The sequence below is a fragment of the Dysidea avara genome, chromosome 5 (assembly GCF_963678975.1).
Source record: "Dysidea avara chromosome 5, odDysAvar1.4, whole genome shotgun sequence".
Lineage (NCBI taxonomy): Eukaryota > Metazoa > Porifera > Demospongiae > Dictyoceratida > Dysideidae > Dysidea > Dysidea avara.
The window spans coordinates 24,838,387-24,858,164 of NC_089276.1; the positions used below are offsets into that span (position 1 = coordinate 24,838,387).

General features: G+C 40.1%; 1 protein-coding gene across 5 annotated transcripts in view; it reads left to right on the plus strand.

Moving 5' to 3' along the window:
• Window positions 1-19,778, plus strand: part of LOC136257021 (spindle and centriole-associated protein 1-like) — an 88,292-nt gene that overhangs the window by 22,423 nt on the left and 46,091 nt on the right. For 4 of the 5 annotated variants that reach the window (XM_066050117.1, XM_066050119.1, XM_066050118.1 and 1 more), the window contains exons 4-5: window positions 3,325-3,425; window positions 13,033-13,104. In XM_066050117.1, the coding sequence (XP_065906189.1) occupies window positions 3,325-3,425; window positions 13,033-13,104 (173 nt within the window). The remainder of the gene's footprint in view (window positions 1-3,324; window positions 3,426-13,032; window positions 13,105-19,778) is intronic. The other variant, XM_066050120.1, reaches the window with a different exon arrangement.

Below are 19,778 nucleotides of genomic sequence, written 5' to 3' on the forward strand. Positions count from 1 at the left end.
CATTGGAATTGGAAAGTACATACAGCTATAGTGTATTACACATATATTTTGTATGGAGGCTATACACTACATTTATATGCTAAAAACATCAACGTTGGGTTCACCAATTACACTTGAATATATACTCACAACTTAACATACATGTACCTGTCATTAGTATGGCTACTACAAGTTGCACTTGATGAACGATTGCATAATGTGCGAAGGGTGGCTCGATATTCCATACAATGCTTGCATTTTGTTGCACTTGTAAGGATTTCACAGTTTAAGTCCGCACAGTTGCTGAATAACACTGATCATTGTAATGAACACAGGCAGAATCATCAATATAGGCACTCCTACTGCCATCAGGTAACACAATTTCATTGCTCTTCTGCTGCAACAATTCTATAAATCGAGAATCTGGCTGACCTACGCACACATTCAAATCATCTATTAATTTTAGAAAAGCTAAAAAGCTCCCTGAGTCTAAAACTGATGGTACAGTGGCAAGATTAGAAAATACAGATGAATCAACCTGATGTCCATGAACACGTAATGACCGAGTACAGTCACCCAATATCGCAATTTCATGGCTAATAACAAGAGGTTGTTCATTCATAGACTCTTCAATATCTGCAATTTTATAAACATATACTTTTGTGTTGCCATGTTCATAATTCCATTTATTTGGCAAACTTGTTGAAATGAACTGCAGCATCCATGGCTGTGTACAAGGAAATGGTGACATTGCAGTACTAGACAATGGTGATAGTGGTGGTATGGTAACATTAGATGGTAGGGGTGGTAGGGTAGTACTGAGAGGTAGTAGTGGTGAAGTAATACAAGAATGCAGTGATGGTAGAGTAGCATTTGTACTGGAGGGCAGTGGTGGTATGGTAGCACTTGTACTGGAGGGCAGTGGTGCTATGGTAGCATTTGTACTGGAGGGCAGTGGTGGTATGGTAGCATTTGTACTGCTGGAGGACAGTGGTGGTATGGTAGTATTTGTACTACTGGAGGACAGTGGTGGTATGGTAGCACTTGTACTGGAGGGCAGGCATGGTAGAGTACTTGGTGGCATCACTAGTACGTTGGGTGGCTTCTTCTGTTTTGGTGGACGACCCATAACCTTTTTTGGGTGTGCCCTCTCCTAATTCTTATGAATTCTCCCAATTCTTTTCATATCCTGTGTGGTATTAATTTAGCACAGTTATAATGTGCGCATTACACCAAACAGTTACATCACTAGCTGGTTTTATGTTTTTTTACAACTACAACACTAATTAGATTTCAATGAAAAGTCTACAAGTGAAAATTGCAAATTTGTGAATTTGTAAAGCATGGCAATAGATATGATAAATATAAGTAGCTAGTTACACGGTATGCTGGGTATAATTGTTAAAATACAATAAGTTATGCTACTTCCTAACACAGAAAATTTGCGAAAAGTCTACAAGCACAAGAAGATGTGACCGTATTGTAATTTACTTACCTCAGGCCATACTAGCTGCTTGTTAATTAATAACAGCAGTGCTGCCCCTGTAGCACACGTCACCATGTATGACACTAATTAACTAATTTGTCACATTACGAACTGACAAATTACGAACAGCTGTCAAAGAAAGCCATTAAAAATGAGCTCGCGCTTGTAACTACGCACGTACTGTATCTATAGCGACTATCAATCGTGCAAGCGAAACACGGATGGATTATCGAGCTCGTTACGTCACATTGGGAATTTGTACAGAGACGTCACGTGAGTTACTTCCGTTTCCAATCCCGTTGTAAAGTATATTGTATCTATGATTAGAGTTCTCTAAATTTTCAGCTTTTTTTAGGTTTGAACTGTTTTAGAAGTCTAATTATACTTTGCACATGCACATAATCCAGAATATTTGTTCACTATATATTATTCCTGAATTATTGCAGTATAATAGACGTTCTTCTATTCCCTTTGTAATTATTCATGATTAATTGTCTCACCTCTTATAAATAGAGGTGTAAAAATGTCACTAGAGAACTAGAGAATTTGTTGAGTTCATTTATTAAATTTCATTTGAAATTAAACTTTTTTTGTTAGAATTTTCTTATTTTATTTGCTGTCAGTTTGAAATTAAAAAAATGCTGACCTTGCAGGAATCTGTGCAAATGTAAACATTGATTTTCAGATTCCTCATGTTCTAAGCTTTAAAATGTATAGGTTTGCTAATCCCCATAAACTTTGAACGAAAGTGTATTTTTTGACATAGTGAACCTGACTAATATGCCATCTCTCCCGGCGTCGCTCTACACCCCCTGTATATATAAACACAACAAAATATTTGGAGTATTTAAAGCTGCATGCCATACCAGAATCTTAGCAAGTGTGACACTTTCTTTTAACTCATACAATCTGTAAATCATAATTCTTATTGCCTCTTAATCAAAACTATCTGCATCAAACACCAACATGATTGTGCAAATATCTTGCATCTGGAGTTGTAAAGAATTCTTGCTTGGCATGGATTCATTTAATACTGCTCACTGAAATGCCTGTAGTGAAGTATGATTACAATTCTATTGTATAATGTATGTCACTTACCAATAGCTTTCTTTGCTTTGTTCTTGAAGTACTCCATTTTGTTCATAGGCAGATATTTTGACTGGCTTGTAATACGCTTTCCTGTGAAAGAGTATTTTTTGGATGATGGCGTTAGGTGGGTTTAGACTTTCTTTGTCTTGTCACTCTAGATGCCCTATTCAGCAGCTGTACTAATAACTCACTGTGTGCTATTATTACACCGTTATGTACATGTAACTTACATAATTATGTGTTGGCTTCCTTTGAACTTGTACAGCTTCATGATTTTAATTAGAGGGTTCAGGTACACGTGAACCGACTATACAGTACCTGTATGTCATGCATGACTTTCCTACTTAGTTTGTCGTTGACCATTTAGTCTACTGTCATTGACATTGCTACTACTGTAAATTGTCTCACCTGCGGAAGCTGATGTATGTCATCTCAGACATGTTATCAATCATGCTGCCAATAATCTTTTCCTTGCTTGCTTCCATTCACCAATATTTCTTGAATGTAGACTTTTTCAGTCTTGTGAATTGTGTACTACAGTATCATTAGCATGCGCACCCTTTGTTACAGCATGTAGAAGATGATTATCTACTGTAAATCATTAATCACACAGTCCTTGCTATTGCACATGTAGCTCAGCATTTGTAGTTGACACCACTATTAAGGAACCATTTTGCAAGCTCTTCTCAAATTTTAGTGTAATGATCTCTACCATTACTTGCACCTACTGTACTATACTACTCATGCGTTTCCTCACATCCATTGTGTAGGTCAAAAGTCATCCAAAGCACCAAAACTAAAATCACCAAACAAGACTGTTAGTACTAATAAAAAGACAGCTGCTCTGCGACAGAAACTGCATGGAGAAAAGGTATGCAGTAATGTAGTGTATGATGTACTTACCCTGTACAGTCGCACAAAGATGAAAGTTTTTGCCTTCACTAGTATATGCATTTAAGAACCATGCATAGCTTTCAAGAGATGCACTTAAGCACATTTTAAGAGTTTAAAATTACAGTGTATTGCTTTCAAACCTCACTTCAAAGGTATATAAATATGTCATATACATGTAACACTTAGCTGCTATCAGTACTCAGGAATGCATTAATGTGAAATGGAGGTAGTGGATATATATATCCTTTGAGAGAGTATCACACAGTACGGTAATACCAAAAAATTTCACCACATTGCTACCAATAAATTGCTACAAAATATATATTTATTTAATGGAATTTTCTACTGACTGACTGATGCCTTCAAACTAGTATAACTACACTGTAAGGCTACAGACTTGATTTTTCACTGTTTGTCATTCAGCAGGTGCCTTTTGGCTGCTGCAATGTGTACAATGCATGCTTCTTGGACTTACTGTGTCCCATTTATCTTGGCTTTCCTTTGTGTCCCAAAGTGTCAGTTCGTAGTAGTGATGCGCGATGGCTTCCCTATGTTTGCAATGGGAATTGACAGAGTTTTCTGTTGTGACTGGATTGGCTTAAGGCCCTTCTTGTGGTGTTTTTCGTTTGTAATGGGCTGAACAGCTCAAAATGAAGCGTAATGGCCACTTTACTGTTTCAGTAATTGAAGGATTAAAACTGAAACCATCAAAAAGATTATATATATATATATATAATTATATATACTAGTTAAAGCACCGCCGCGAGTGCAATATAGAAAAAATAGCACGAGGGCGTGGGCGAGAGACTAATACAGCACGAGGCGAAGCCGAGTGCTGTATTAGGTTCGAGACCATGCCTGAGTGCTATTTTTTCATATTGCACGAGCAATGGCGGTGCTTTAACTGGTTTATTGTACTAAAGTAGTGGCTGCGAAGAGTGGGGGTGACGCCAAGTAGCAGGAGGTGAGTGCCTATTCGCGTAAGCTCAAGACCGTGTGTATTCACTGCAGTGATTAACATTATTCATACTCGTTCATACTGCCTCCAGCGTCAGAGCACCAGCGTGATGAAGTTAGCTAGCTACGTAGCTTTAATTGATTTGAGCTGCCGAGAGTGACGGTAAGTAGCCAACTGCTTCTTTCTCAGTTGAGGCCTGGCTTAAAGCCCATGAGTAAGTCTGTAACTTTGTTATAGAGAGGCTTGCTATTGTGTTTGGCGGGTGAGTGCATTTATAGAAGCCATGGTGTGGCGCTGGGAACGATACCACGAAGGCAACTGGAGCGAATTAACTTATCATGTTCCACCTGGCTTTACAACGTGGACAGGAGTCATTTTGTACTGTTGATAACGCCATGTGCTCTGTTCCTTTTCGCTAAGAATGGCTTTCAGGGTAATTCGCCCACTTGTGTTTAGGTCATGGCATTGTTCTATGTGTTTATGATACGTCATAATTGTTGAATGGCTTCATAACATTGCAGTGGTTTGGTGAAAAGAATGCGATAATGTGTCTGGCATTGGTCACGCTTTGGTCAACTTGTTTACTATTTCAACAGTGCTGTATTGGGATCAAAGGGAAAATACAGCACACTTGGGCAAATACAGCACAGTTGAAATAAATACAGCACCCTGCCAGCTTTGAAGTGTGCAGCCAGGTGTACAATATGGAAATAAAAGTACACTTTTCACTTTGATCTTTTCACCCAAAGTACAATAAATATATTTGTAGAACTTTGTGTGGGTGAGATCAAAGGAAAAAGTGTACTTTAAATTTCATAAAGTACACTCTCAGCCGGCCAACTGCTTCATCGACCACAAAGAGTGCTTTATTGCACTGCAAAGAGTGCTTTATTCGTTCAATAAAGCACTCTTTGCGGTGCAATAAAGCACTCTTTGTGGGCATATAAAAAAGTTGCTCACATGCCTAAGTGTAGGGTAATAGCCTACGGGGCTCGCGCCAGTATGACTAATCACCCAAGCCGGTGAAGGCTGATAGCCTCGCCGCACTGAGTGATCAATCACCCCAGCCAATACGAGTCCCACCACTGGATTGCTTTTATAGACACACCTAAATGCTTTGATGATTGGTGGGAGAAGGTAACGTTGCTGTTACGTTTGTTAGTGTAAACGGACAAGTCCTGGAGATATCACGGAAATACTTCACCATGTGACTAACAATAGAATCGATTGTGGGTTGCGAGCAAAACCTGCCAAAAGACGCAATAAACATCTACTATGCCAAACTATGGTGAAATATGCGTGAGTTACTTTGTTAAACTAGTTTGTGTGTGTTCAGGCTGCTAATAGTTCATGCAACGTTTGTTAATTACGAGTCCTAGTGTATGGTGAAGCTACACGACTATAAAGTTCCATACTGTAAATCATTTAAAGCATAGCCTTGCTCGTGCTATATGAAAAATAAAGTACTCGGCCGCATGCCTCGTACTTTATTTTTCATATAGCACTCGCGGCTATGCTTTAACATATACATATATATATATAATATATATATATATATATTTAAAATCAATTCACACATACAAATGAACTGATTAATTGGGAGATTGTTGATAAAATGACGAGAGGTCAAACCCATCACAGAAATTGTATATTCAGTTGAGATAATGACACTATGAGCAGAAATCACCATCTTAGTCGGTACTGCCCAAGAGAAAAGTCTCACTTGCTCGCACACGCAACTTTGCTCGAGATTTTAAAAATCGCTAATTAAGGGGCGTGGCAACTGTTTCGCTCGCGAGACAACGTGGCAGTTTTTTGTTCACAAGAATCGCAAGCAAAACAGTTGCCACGCCCCTTAATTAGCGATTTTTAAAATCTCGAGCAAAGTTGCGAGTGCGACGTTGCCCTTGGGCAGTACCGTATATTGAAGAAGACAAGCAGGTATAATATCACAATGGTTGGTCGTGCTATAGATATCTAATCCAAAACAGCCAAGCTGTAAAAAAAGAGTGCGGCCCTCAAAAAGGCTATGGTGATAAAAGATGTGAAATCCAAGGTGGCGGCCAAGAAATGGCTGTGATGGTAGGTTAATGGTAAAAATTTTAATAATGACAATTCAGATGAATTTGGTGTTGGCACAAAATTCACCTGAATTGTCGTTATTAAAATTTTTACCATTAACCTACCATCACAGCCATTTCTTGGCCGCCACCTTGGATTTCACATCTTTTTTCACCATAGCCTTTTTGAGGGCCACACTCTTTTTTTACAGCTTGACTGTTTTGGACTAGATTTTACTTCTTTTTACAAAGCCGGCCTATGGCCAGCTTTGGGACTTTTTAAACCTATCTTTTTTTCTTAACCACAGGAAGAAGAAAAGGTGAAGCAGATGTACTTTAAATATTTCTGATTTTATCAGTAAATGTACAAATTATATATATAATACAGTACATATATTTATTACAGAACTCTCCATGGTGGTTTCTTTGTAACTGAACACTCTACAAGGTGAAATCTTCTAGCTGCTCTCTCTACAGGGTGAATTGTTTGTAGCTGAACGATCTACAAGGTAACTTCTTCTAGCTGAACTCTCTACAGGGTGATTTGTTTCTAGCTGAACTATCTACAAGGTAACTTCTTCTAGCTGATCTTTCTACAGGGTGATTTGTTTGTAGCTGAATTCTGTACAGATGATTTGTTTGCAGCTGAGCTCTTTACAGAATGGTTTCTTTGTAGCTGAACTCTCTACAAGGTAACTTCTTCTAAATGATCTTTCTCCAGGGTAATTTGTTTGTGGCTGAATTTTCTACAGGGTGATTGCTTTGCAGCTGAACTCTCTACATGGTGGTTTCTTTGTAGCTGAACTCTCTACAAGGTAACTTCTTCTAAATGATCTTTCTCCAGGGTAATTTGTTTGTGGCTGAATTTTCTACAGGGTGATTGCTTTGCAGCTGAACTCTCTACATGGTGGTTTCTTTGTAGCTGAACTCTCTACAAGGTAACTTCTTCTAGCTGAACTCTCTACATGGTGGTTTGTTTGTAGCTGAACTCTCTACAAGGTGACTTCTCTTTCTACATGGTGATTTGTTTGTAGCTGAACTATCTACAAGGTAACATTTTCTAGCTGATCTCTCTACAGGGTGATTTATTTGTAGCTGGACTATCTACAAGATAACTTCTTCTAGCTGATCTCTCTACGGTGTTATTTGATTGTAGCTGAATTCTGTACAGGTGATTTGTTTGCAGCTGAGCTCTTTACAGAATGGTTTCTTTGTAGCTGAACAATCTACAAGGTGACTTCTTCTAGCTGATCTTTCTACAGGGTGATTTGTTTGTAGCTGAACTATCTATAAGATAACCTCTACAAGGAAACTTCTTCTAGCTGATCTCTCTACAAGGAGATTTGTTTGCAGCTGAACTCTCTACATGATGGTTTCTTTGTAGTTGAACTCTCTACAAGGTAACTTCTTCTAGCTGATCTCTCTACAGGGTGATTTGTTTGTAGCTGAACTATCTACAAGATAACTTCTTCTAGCTGATCTCTCTACAGGTTGATTTGTTTGTAGCTGAATTCTGTACAGGTGATTTGTTTGCAGCTGAGCTCTTTACAGAATAGTTTCTTTGTAGCTGAACTCTCTACAAGGTAACTTCTTCTAGCTGAACTCTCTACATGGTGGTTTGTTTGTAGCTGAACTCTCTACAAGGTGACTTCTTTTTCTACATGGTGATTTGTTTGTAGCTGAACTATCTACAAGGTAACATTTTCTAGCTGATCTCTCTACAGGGTGATTTATTTGTAGCTGGACTATCTACAAGATAACTTCTTCTAGCTGATCTCTCTACAGGGTTATTTGATTGTAGCTGAATTCTGTACAGGTGATTTGTTTGCAGCTGAGTTCTTTACAGAATGGTTTCTTTGTAGCTGAACTCTCTACAAGGTAATTTCTTCTAGCTGATCTCTCTACAGGGTGATTTGTTCGTAGCTGACTTCTGTACAGGTGATTTGTTTGCAGCTGAGCTCTTTACAAAATGGTTTCTTTGTAGCTGAACTCTCTACAAGGTAACTTCTTCTAACTGATCTTTCTACAGGGTGATTTGTTTGTAGCTTAACTATCTACAAGGTAATTTCTTCTAGCTGACCTCTCTACAGGGTGATTTGTTTGTAGCTGAATTCTGTACAGGTGATTTGTTTGCAACTTAGCTCTTTACAGAATGGTTTCTTTGTAGCTGAACTCTCTACAAGGTAACTTCTTCTAGCTGAACTCTCTTCATGGTGGTTTGTTTGTAGCTGAACTCTCTACAAGGTGACTTCTTCTAGCTGATCTTTCTACAGGGTATTTTGTTTGTAGCTGAACTATCTACAAGGTAACATCTTCTAGGTGCTTTCTCTACAGGGTGAGTTGTTTGTGGCTGAACTCTCTATAGGGTTATCTGTTTGTAATTGAACTCTCTACAGGATGGTTTCTTTGTAGCTGCTCTCTCTATGGGGTGACTTGTTTCTATCTGATCTCTCTACAGGGTGAACTTTTTTCTGACTGAACTATCTACATATGCTTTGTTTGCAGCTGAACTCTCTACAAGGTGATTTCTTCTAGCTGATCTCTCTACAGGGTGATCTGTTCGTAACTGAACTTTCTAAGGGGTGATTTGTTTGCAGCTGAACTTTTTATATGATGGTTTCTTTGTAGCTGAGCTCTGTACAAGGTAACTTCTTCTAGCTGATCTCTCTATTGGGTGACTTGTTTGTAGCTGAAATATCTGCAGGGTGATTTGTTTGTAGTTGAACTCTCTACAAGGTGATCCTTTTAGCTAATCTCTCTACAGGATGACTTTTTCTAGCTGAACTCTCTACAGGGTGATCTGTTCATAGCTGCACTCTCTACAGGGTGATATGTTTGCAGCTGAACTCTCTACATGTTGGTTCCTTTGTAACTAAAGTCTCTAAGGTGATGTCTTGTAGCTGATCTCTCTACTGGATGACTAATTGTTTCTAGCTGATCTCTCTATAGAGTTATAACATGTTTGTATAGCTGAACTCTTTACAGAGTGGTTTTTTTGATTGGTTGCTTAGCTCTCCAGCTACACAGGGACTTGTTTGTACTACACAGTGAATTGTTTGTAGCTGAAGTCTCTACAACGTGACTTACTTGTAGCTGACTGAACATTGCATAAAGTAACTTGTTTGTAGCTGATCTAGATGAACTCTCTACTGGGTAGCTATTTTGTAGCTGAACCCTTTGCGCAGTGACTTGTTTGTAGCTGAATTCTCTACAGAGTGACTTGTTGTCTGTACAAGGTGACTTGTTTATAGCTAAATTCTCTTCAGTGTGACTTATAATGTTCTGAATCTCTACAGCAACATATTTATAGCTGAACTCTCTTCAGGGTGACTTGCTTGTAGCTGAATTGTCTATAAGATTAACTGTTTGTAGCTGAACTCCCTACAGAATAACTTGCAATGTCATATAATTCTGTAATGGAGTAAGTTATATACGTAGCTGTATGCTCTATTAGGGTGGCTGTTCTATTAGAGTAGCTTGATCTCGCATATGCTACACGTAGTTGGCTTTGGAATCATAACTCAGTGGTTTGTAATCCGATCCTTCTGTACTACTGCAAGGAATTTCTATGATAATTATTCCATCTACACACCGATTTTCAGCTTACTGCTCTAAGTGGTTTGCCTGGTAGGCGTGAAACTAATAGTTTTTATTCATAAAAATCGACCGCGTAATTGTGACACAGGTTGGGTTTTGTGCCATATCTCGATGGCCTTTAACTGGATTTTCAAACCACAAAAAGGCACTCCTACGATAGTTACTCCATCTACATAGCAATTTTCAGCACATTCCTTCAAGCGGTTTACCCTGTGGGCGTGACAGACCTTTGACCTTATTTTACACAAATAATTGGTCATAACTCCGTGAATATTCATCGGATTCCAACCAAACTTGGTACTGAGATTCGCCTTAATGAGCTCTTTAAGTGTACCAAATTTCAGCCCGATTGGAGCACGCATTTGCATTTTATGGTGGATTTTGCAAAGTGTGCAAAATGAAGTAGAAGAAAAAATCGAAGAAAAAAACCCAAACTTTAGCCGCTCGTATCTCGGAAATGGCTGGAGCGATTTTCTTCAAATTTGGAATGTGGACTCCCCTACCTAGCCGGCACTTCTGTAGCATCTTTGGTTTTAATCGGATAAGGAATCACGGAGCTACAGGTACAAAGGTGTAATAATCGCGTTTACTTTCTTCCTGTAAATATACTCACGGTGTGGCGCACCGACTTCTTGGGCCGTACGACACACTATCATGTGTCTTGATTATTAGTGATACGGTCCCACTTGCTGATTTAAATGTAAGGTACAAAGATGAATGTTGGCAATACACCGAATACAGTACAAATCCTCCAATATTAGCAAAGTTGTCAATATATGGTAACAATCTGATTCTAATGCGATATGCATGGGTTCACCAGTCATAATAAAAAAAGTAAACAAACAAGTGGAAGAAACAAGTTGATGTTGTGCTAGAGTATTTCTAAAAACCAGGTGCCATGCAGCTAGCGAACCTAACTTGTTAACAGTGTACTAAATAAACCAAAATTTTGTTACTAAATTCAATCATCACAGTCAGTAATTTAGTAATTTATATTTCGTAATTGATTAGATATTTTGTAATTCAGTAATTATGTTGCTAAGCACTGCTAAGGAGGTGCGCCTTGAACAAGCCACTTTAACCCACCTATAATGCGCAGAAGTATCTTCTTAACTGTTTTATACTGTAGTTTGTGTATAGCTTTTACTTACGCAAATTGTCCAGGCAAAGCCTCAAAGCTGCTCTTCATTTTCATTCGCATACATGTACGGGCACACCCCCTTTTCAACTCGAAGGAATTCATTATACCAGATAGCCTAGGAGGCCAGCTACATGTATGTTGCTTTTCGGCTATTTAAAGACTGTAGAGCCTGTTGGGAAAGGCCTTCACCGAATCCTTATAAACTTGCTTCACTTGTATTTCAAACTGGCACGTATTAACCGCCTTAAATTATAGCTTACCTGCCCATAAGTTTAATACAGGCTCTATATACATGTAGGTTTTATTTCTCATATAAAGGCTGTTTTTAGCGAACAAAATTTTGCTCACGTGGGTGTGGAAAGACAAACAAATATACAAACATGCATACAAACATACATACATACAAACACACACACTCACTTTTCAGAAAACAATTTTAGTGATCTAGGTGCGCGGCCAGCTGTGGGTGCATGCCTACTGTAGTTTAAAAATTACATGTAGGAACTGGAAGTTTGATTAGGGATAAAAGTAGAGATGGACCGATACCTCTTTTTACCAATAATTCCGATATGAGTATTTGTACTGAAATTATCTGCCGATAACAATTCTGATACCAATACTAAGCATTGAAGCCTAGACAAATTTATTATACAAATTTTACTGTTGTGATACATAGCTAGCTATTACAGTAATTGTTCAGTTTGATTGATCTTAGTTCAATCAAGTTTCAAAATATTCATTGGCTAAGCATGATAAACATCATTGTGTATTACTAATTTCTTGATTTGAGGTAGTTTTCTTGTAAGTTTATCGATTAGGTAGTTAATTGCGTGGGTGGCCGATAATTCTACAATGTTACAGCCTTGCAACCAAACCTTTTCATGAAAAAGCAAACCAAGTAGTCAGAAACTTATTCTTTGAGAAACAACTGCACTGTCATTTAATTACATAGGATTCACGTGCTCTAATACAGTATATTAGAATACACACGGAACAATTGTAGCAATACTTGGAAAAGAGTAACAAAAGCTTTTTTTCGCTACTTTACTAGCCCAACTAAGTTCTGGAAACTTAGCTAGAGATGGTTTAATAAAAGTGGTGAGTGTCTACTGGTGGTATCTGTCTACTGGTGGTATCTGTACTTCGTATTACCGATACCGAAGTGGTATCGGCATCGTTGCCGATACTGGTATAGGTATCGGTCCACCTTTAGATAAAAGTAGTAAAACAAGGGAGGTTGATCCTACTAGTGGCTATTAAAGTAAGAACTTTGGTGCACAAGCTTGCATTTCGGTTTTCTGTGCTTAATTGTGTACCCACATTTGAAGTTTTCTGCATGCTTAGATTGTGTTGTTACACTTACTGTACGTTCTGCCTTGCTGTTAGGTTAAATTCGTGTGATCCAATACAGTATGTTAAGTTAAATTTGTGTGTTCCAATATACAGCTGTAATTATGCTCATGAGGCATTCCTCACTTGCATTTGATCATGTGAGTCACCCAAGTGGAACATTCTGTATTAGTTGTTGTAACATAGACACTAGTGATTTGCCTGGTATATATGCGCTTTTCCTTGGGCCTGCAGTTGTGCATATATCAAATCACTTGTACCCACTTTACTATTTTATGCAACTCTATTGTTTTGTGGGTTGATATTTCTAGGATTCAGTAAACAATGTAAAAGAAAAATAATGGTAGAAATCTCACTGAAAATTTACTAACTATATACTGTAGTAAACACATACTTAAACTTGTTACAAAAAGTCATCCACAGAATTTATTGTCTATGTGGCTACATCTTCATATGTACGTATGCATATACATTTTAGCTTTATGAGGTGTTGGCTAAATCTGATAAAACTCTTTCACTAGTGAAGGACCTTTTTGGTGATGATCCCAAAGTTAGTAGTTTATAATTACGTACAGGTGTATACAGTACTTTTTACTTAATTACATTTGTACTCCACATATGTGTCCATCCATATACTGTATGCATGTGTACATAACTAAGAAGCTTTATGTGAAACTGTTTTTTTTAATGCATGCATGCAGATATTGTGTGTATGTATGCCGCTGTATGCATCAACAGATTTACTGCCTTTGTATCACAATTGGAATAACTCCAAGTTTTGTTTGTCTAGTTTTGCTCTGCTTGAAATATGCTATTAACACCTTCCATGCATGTTACAGTTTAAGATACTGTATATGCATGTTGCATATATAGAATCTCACAACAAAAATTAAACCTTGGTCATTAGACTCTTTATGTGACCAGCTGAGCAAAAACCGGTCGTTTTCACACATTCCTCAAATTCCATTATATTGCCTCCCTCACCATACTATCCCCTACCACCCTTACAACACTGGGGTTTTGCCACACCAAACGTGGGCTACTTTTTATCAATGTTACCACTAACTATTACACAACCATACACAAATCGTAACTCCTACAAATTTACACTTGAAATGACAGAGTGGGGGCTTAGCTCAAAGTAATAGTAAAAAGAAATAATAAATTAGTGACTGCCAACCCAAGGCAGCCACCGGGAAAAACCTGATAGGCCTTTTTTTTTTCTTTTTTTTTTGCCTACCAGGAAAAATAAAAAAAATTGAGCTCCACTCGTGTATACATGAAAATCAACAAAATACAAGTAATAGTCAATTGAGCTTCTTCCAGCTGCTGGTCTGCTCAGTCCACTACCTACATAAAGACGGTCGAGGAAAATCAACACAACAACATTATTCCAGAGAGGGATAACCCACTCGTGTATGAACGCGTGGCGTAGAGTGAACTTTAACACCTGTAACAACTCTTTTAAAGCTTACAGTCACGTGAGAGAGTGACCACCAATAGTATTGATTCGGGAGCTTATTTTCTGTCTAATTCATTGCATTCAACCGACAGAAAATACATCTCCCTCACCATACTATTACCCCTACCACCCTTACAACACTGGGGTTGTGCCACACCAAACGTGGGGTACTGTTTATCAATGTTACCACTAACTCTAGGGCTACAAAGAGAGCGTTGGACATCAAGGATTACATTATACTGTAAATTCAGCTGTCTGGTAACAGACAATCTGCGCTCCACCGAATCATCTACATAGCCATCCTTGGCTTTCTCAGATTTCCATCGCCCATGGCGTTTGAACAATCTATCTGGAACTCCCACTTTGGCGGCCATAGTTGCTCCGCCAGCTCGCAGACTATGCAAGCCAAAATCTGTTGTGTTATCCCAAGTTTACGGATCTTGCTCTTGAATTGCTCCCACAAACACGTACAGGGGGTGTGTACAGTATAACTAATGTTGCCTGACTCCCGAAGACGCTCACCCATTTTGGACTTGCATATAGGACGGAACACACATCTCTGCTCATGCAGTGATGTACCAGACCTTCTCAAATAGTTCTCCAAATAAGTAACTGGACAGGTTGCCTTGCCACTCCTTGCAATAATCTCCTCGTCCCCTTTCCTCAGCTGGTCTGTTTTACTATGGTGAATCTTGATCACCATGGCATCTTCTCTGATAGAAATATCACTGGTTTTGAGTTGAATTAACTCGCTGAATCTGAGGAACCCTGCAAAGGCAACAAGACATGCAGCAGTTAACCGCATATCGGCCAGAGTGCCACTCTGTCTTGCATCATTTGCTCCAGCATCCTAACAGTAGCAGGAGCTTCCTTATGGACTGGCCTAGCCAGCATTCTCTGTAACCCTTGCAAGGTAGCTTTTACCAGTGGGGAGCCCCTGGGGGACAGTGGAGTGTATCCATGCCAGAGCATTACAAGCCTCCTCTGCTGCTGACTTAGACTGCACTGTCTCGCCTATATGTTGTAGATACAATGCAACATGAGCTTCCTTAACTGGCAGCACTGGTAACTGGTGCTGAACTGCCCAGGATTTCCACCTTCTGAAGGCTCCCAAGTATTTCTTAGTAGTAGAGTCTGCTCGGCTATGGAGCACCGTGTTAGGAAGCTTTCCAGCCAGCTAATGCAGTGTAGGGTCCTGTAGCTCCCTCAGTTCTAGCCAAGGTGCTTGTGAGAGCACATCTGCAATACACAAACAGACATCAGTGAATTCCAGCATACCACCCCCACATATTTCTCCATTAATTTCCATATATGATCCCAAAATTACTATTTAAGATCAAAGCCTTCCATAGGTTAACCTAAATGAGTATTTTCCTTGATCAACCCCTTAAACTGACTCCCGAGTAACTTTTATAATGCTTTATGCCTAAACCCAGTGACTGCTTTTAAGATGAACAACAACACCCCAGGCTGTGACCGTCCTTAGGTCAAAACATCCAGGCTGTAACCGTCCTTAAGTCAAAACATCAGCACTCCTGGCTGTGACCGTCCTTAGGTCAAAACATCAGTACTCCAGGCTGTGCCGTCCTTACATGTGGGTCAAAACATCAGCACTCTCAGCTGTGACCGTCCTTAGGTCAAAACATCAGCATTCCAGGCTGTGACCGTCCTTAGGTCAAAACATCAGCATTCCAAGCTGTGACCGTCCTTAGGACAAAACATCAGCACTCCAGGCTGTGACCGTCCTTACAGTAGGTCAAAACATCAGCACTCCAGGCTGTGACCATCCTTAGGTCTAAACATCAGCACTCCAGGCTGTGACCGTCCTTAGGTCAAAACATCAGCACTCCAGGTTGGCTCACAAAGAAAACACACACATACCCACTCAGCTGTAATCTTGCTTAGGTCTGGAACTAGATCCCCCCCCCCCCCCCCCCCCTAGTCAAGTTGAATATATCTGGTAGTTACAACCTGAAATGAAGACCCAATTGCATATAAAAGTAGACTACCAACTAAGCCGTAAGGCCATAACTTGAGTATTTGGTACACCCTTGAACAAATTACTTCCTGAGCGGCCTTCTATAAACAGGCCCTCAATTCTGGGAAGCTCTTTAACCTCTTTCACAAACTCTGCTGGATGGATCCCATCAGGGAAAATCAAAGGCCAAAAGGGTGCCGAGACCCATCGAGGAATAACTAGCGTCCCCTTGGCCCTTGTTGCTCTGGCATGCTTCAATAGTCTGGGAACCAGGAACAGCGGGGGGCACCACCAGTTGGTATCATGACCCCAGTCACATGTGAATGCATCAATGGCTTCAGCACCCGGAGAGTAATAACGAGAGTTAAATCTTGGAAGTTGGTTATTACACCAATCCGCAAACCTATCAATAGTATGTGGGCCCCACAGTCTGTCTAGTTCTTTGAATACCATAGGGTTCAGTGACCAGTTGTCATAGTCGGTGATTCTACTAATGTAGTCCACTATCTCATTATCTGCCCTAGGTATCCACTCTGGTTCCAGCTGGATTCTGGCTCCCACTGAGGTCTCAAAAATTGCCAGTGCTTCCTGCTGTAGAATAGGTTTCTTGCTGCCACCTAATACTATCCTCACCACATTTTGATTATCAGTAAACCACCTAATTCTTTCATTTTGTAGCTTTGGACCAAACGATTCCAGGACTAGTCTGACTGCTCTAAGTTATCGCCATGTAGAGCTTTGCTGGGCCTCTTCCCTCGGCCATTGGCAATGAGGCCCCCATGCTCCACCGTGTACCCACCAAATCCAGTATCACTTGCATCAGAGAACACTACCCTGACCGCTGATGGTTTGGGCCATAAGTTCTGCCCATTAAACTCCCTTATTTTTGCCAACCAAAACTTTAATTCACTCCTACAGTAGCTTACATGGAGAGCGGAAATGTGCACACCATGATCCTCTAGCATTCAGAACTGTATATAGACTACGTGTCATTAGACGCGCAACTGGCCCTATGGCCATTGACATGGCAATTAATTTACCAATTGCACTAGCTGTAATATCTCGACTTCATTAAACAAACAAGAATCAACAAGATACAATCACACGATAAATACAACATGTCGTTATGGTGCTCTATAAACAGAAAGCCTAGTGCGCATGTGCAAACGTGCTAAATATAGTACAACTCCCCCTAAAATACAATTTGTGTGTATGTTGTGCATGTGTGTGCATTAAAGTCTCACGAAGTCCTGATATCTTGTTGGCTCCTTAACAATTCGACCACGAGAGGTTCTGACTGGCTCTTGAGTTGTTACGCCTGCATTTGAGTCAGTTTGTACAGTGTTTTCCTGAGTTTGTTCCACTTGCTCCGTGGCTCCCTCATTCTCATCATCGTCATCAATTGACAATGTTTCTGATGCCTGACTGACTTTTCTCAAGTGCTTGTGATTTCGGCGGTATTCTCGACCATTGGGACCTCTTACAATGTACGATCTGGGTGCATCTGCCAGCTTGACTACTACTCCTGGTACCCACTGATCCTCTACTTGTATTCTGATACTATCATTAGGCTGCAGTTTGCAGAGATCTTTAGAGGCTCTGTCATAATACTTTTTGTTTGTTTCTTGAGCAAGTCTTGCAGATTCCACAACCTTCTCTGGATTAATCATCTTAGGAGCCAGTTGTTCTGGTGTGCACGGTAGTACTGAACGTAACCTGCGGCTCATACATAGCTGTGCTGGTGAACCAATACCATTGATCATGGTGTTGCGGTATTCCAGTAAGCTCAGGTGAGGATCTCTTTCGTCAGTCTTTGCCTTCCTCAGTATTCTCTTGATAATCTGCACTGATTTTTCAGCTAATCCATTTGCCTGTGGATGATATGGGCTTGTTGTCAGATCACAAGCCACTAGAAGCCATCACTAAAAGCGACTATCAGAGCAGCCAGTCCTGATGTATTATGATGTAAGCCAACCTGTTACAATTTCATGTGATGCATCTCAATCTGGCTTAGGAGCAGACCTCTTACAAAACGCCAAGCCTGTTGCATATGCTTCTAGGGCTCTCACTGATGCAGAAACCCGCTATGCACAGATAGAAAAAGAGTTCTTAGCGGTGGTGTTTGCCTTTAACAAGTTTCACCAATACACATATGGAAAGGAAGTGAGAGTGGAGTCAGATCACAAGCCACTAGAAGCCATCACTAAAAAGCGACTATCTGCAGCACCACCACGCCTGCAAAGAATGCTCCTACAGCTGCAACGCTACACATTCACACTCCCCTACAAACCTGGTAAGGATATGATCCTAGCTGACACATTATCACGTGCTTACCTTGATAATGTCTCCACCCCAGATGATTTAAGTGAAGACTTTGTACTGTATTGGCAGTAAACTCAGTGATGAACAACCTGCCAATATCAGATCCCAAGTTGGAAGCGATACGACTAGCCTGTGCCAATGACCCAACAATGGTCACCTTACAGAGTGCAATAACATCAGGATGGCCTGAGAACCGATCAGAGATTCCTCAAGAACTGAGACCCTACTGGAACTTCCGTGATGAGTTGAGCACAGTCCGAGGAATTATCCTCAAAGGTGAAAAGGTGGTGATACCGCACAGTTTGAGGAAAGAGATGTTGAACAAGGTTCACACGGCACATCTAGGAGTAGTGAAAAGCAAACAGCGTGCAAAGGATGTTCTATTCTGGCCAGGAATGGGCAAAAACATTAAGAACCTGATCTCGAACTGTGAAACTTGTTTACAGTACCAAGCATCCAACTCCAAAGAAACCATGATGTCAGATGAACCACCAGCCCGACCCTGGGAATCAGTTTCCACAGACCTATTCTCCTTGAACAGTGAGGACTACCTTTTAATTGTGGACAGCTACTCGCATTTCATTGAAATTGCAAAACTACATAGCACATCTACATGTAGCAGATTAGTAATTCAACACACCAAATCTGTGTTTGCCCGCCACGGAATACCAAGAATTGTCAAGAGTGACAATGGTCCACAATACACATCTGATGAGTACAAGAAGTTTAGTGAAGAGTGGGGTTTCAAACAAGAATCAACAAGATACAATCACACGATAAATACATGTACAACACTAGTCAACTTCCTGGCTGGGACAACAGGCTTCTCCACCAATGATTGTAGCAGCTCACATGTACTCTCTAACTTTGAATCTGGTACTACCAGCTTACCCAATTCCAGGTCAATTTCAAAGCCCAACCAAACTAGTTTTTTCACAGGTGTCCACTGAGATTTAGCCTCATTGACTACCAGGCCCTCCTTGCTCAGGTCATCCCGTATCTGTCTACCCACCCTTCCTGCCAATTCTGTGCCTTTAACTGCCACAATACCATCATCTAAACACAGGACAACCCTTAAGCCTTGGCCTCTCCAGTATCTGATAAGAGGTCTCAACAGTTTAGTGAAGGGGCATAGCATGCCGAGGACAGACCAAAGGCAAAACTGTAAAAACATAATAACGGGTCTTACCCTGCAACTCCCAAGTGAAACCCAGATAAGTTTGGTGTGCTTCAAATATATCCAAATGGTGGTAACCAGATTTCAGATCAAATTTCATCAAGAGGTCCCTTTTTTCAAACATTAGCGTGACAATCCTACGGGTCTTACCCTGCAACTCCCAAGTGAAACCCAGATAAGTTTGGTGTGCTTCAAATATATCCAAATGGTGGTAACCAGATTTCAAATCAAATTTCATCAAGAGGTCCCTTTTTTCAAACATTAGCGTGACAATCCTTAAGTCCT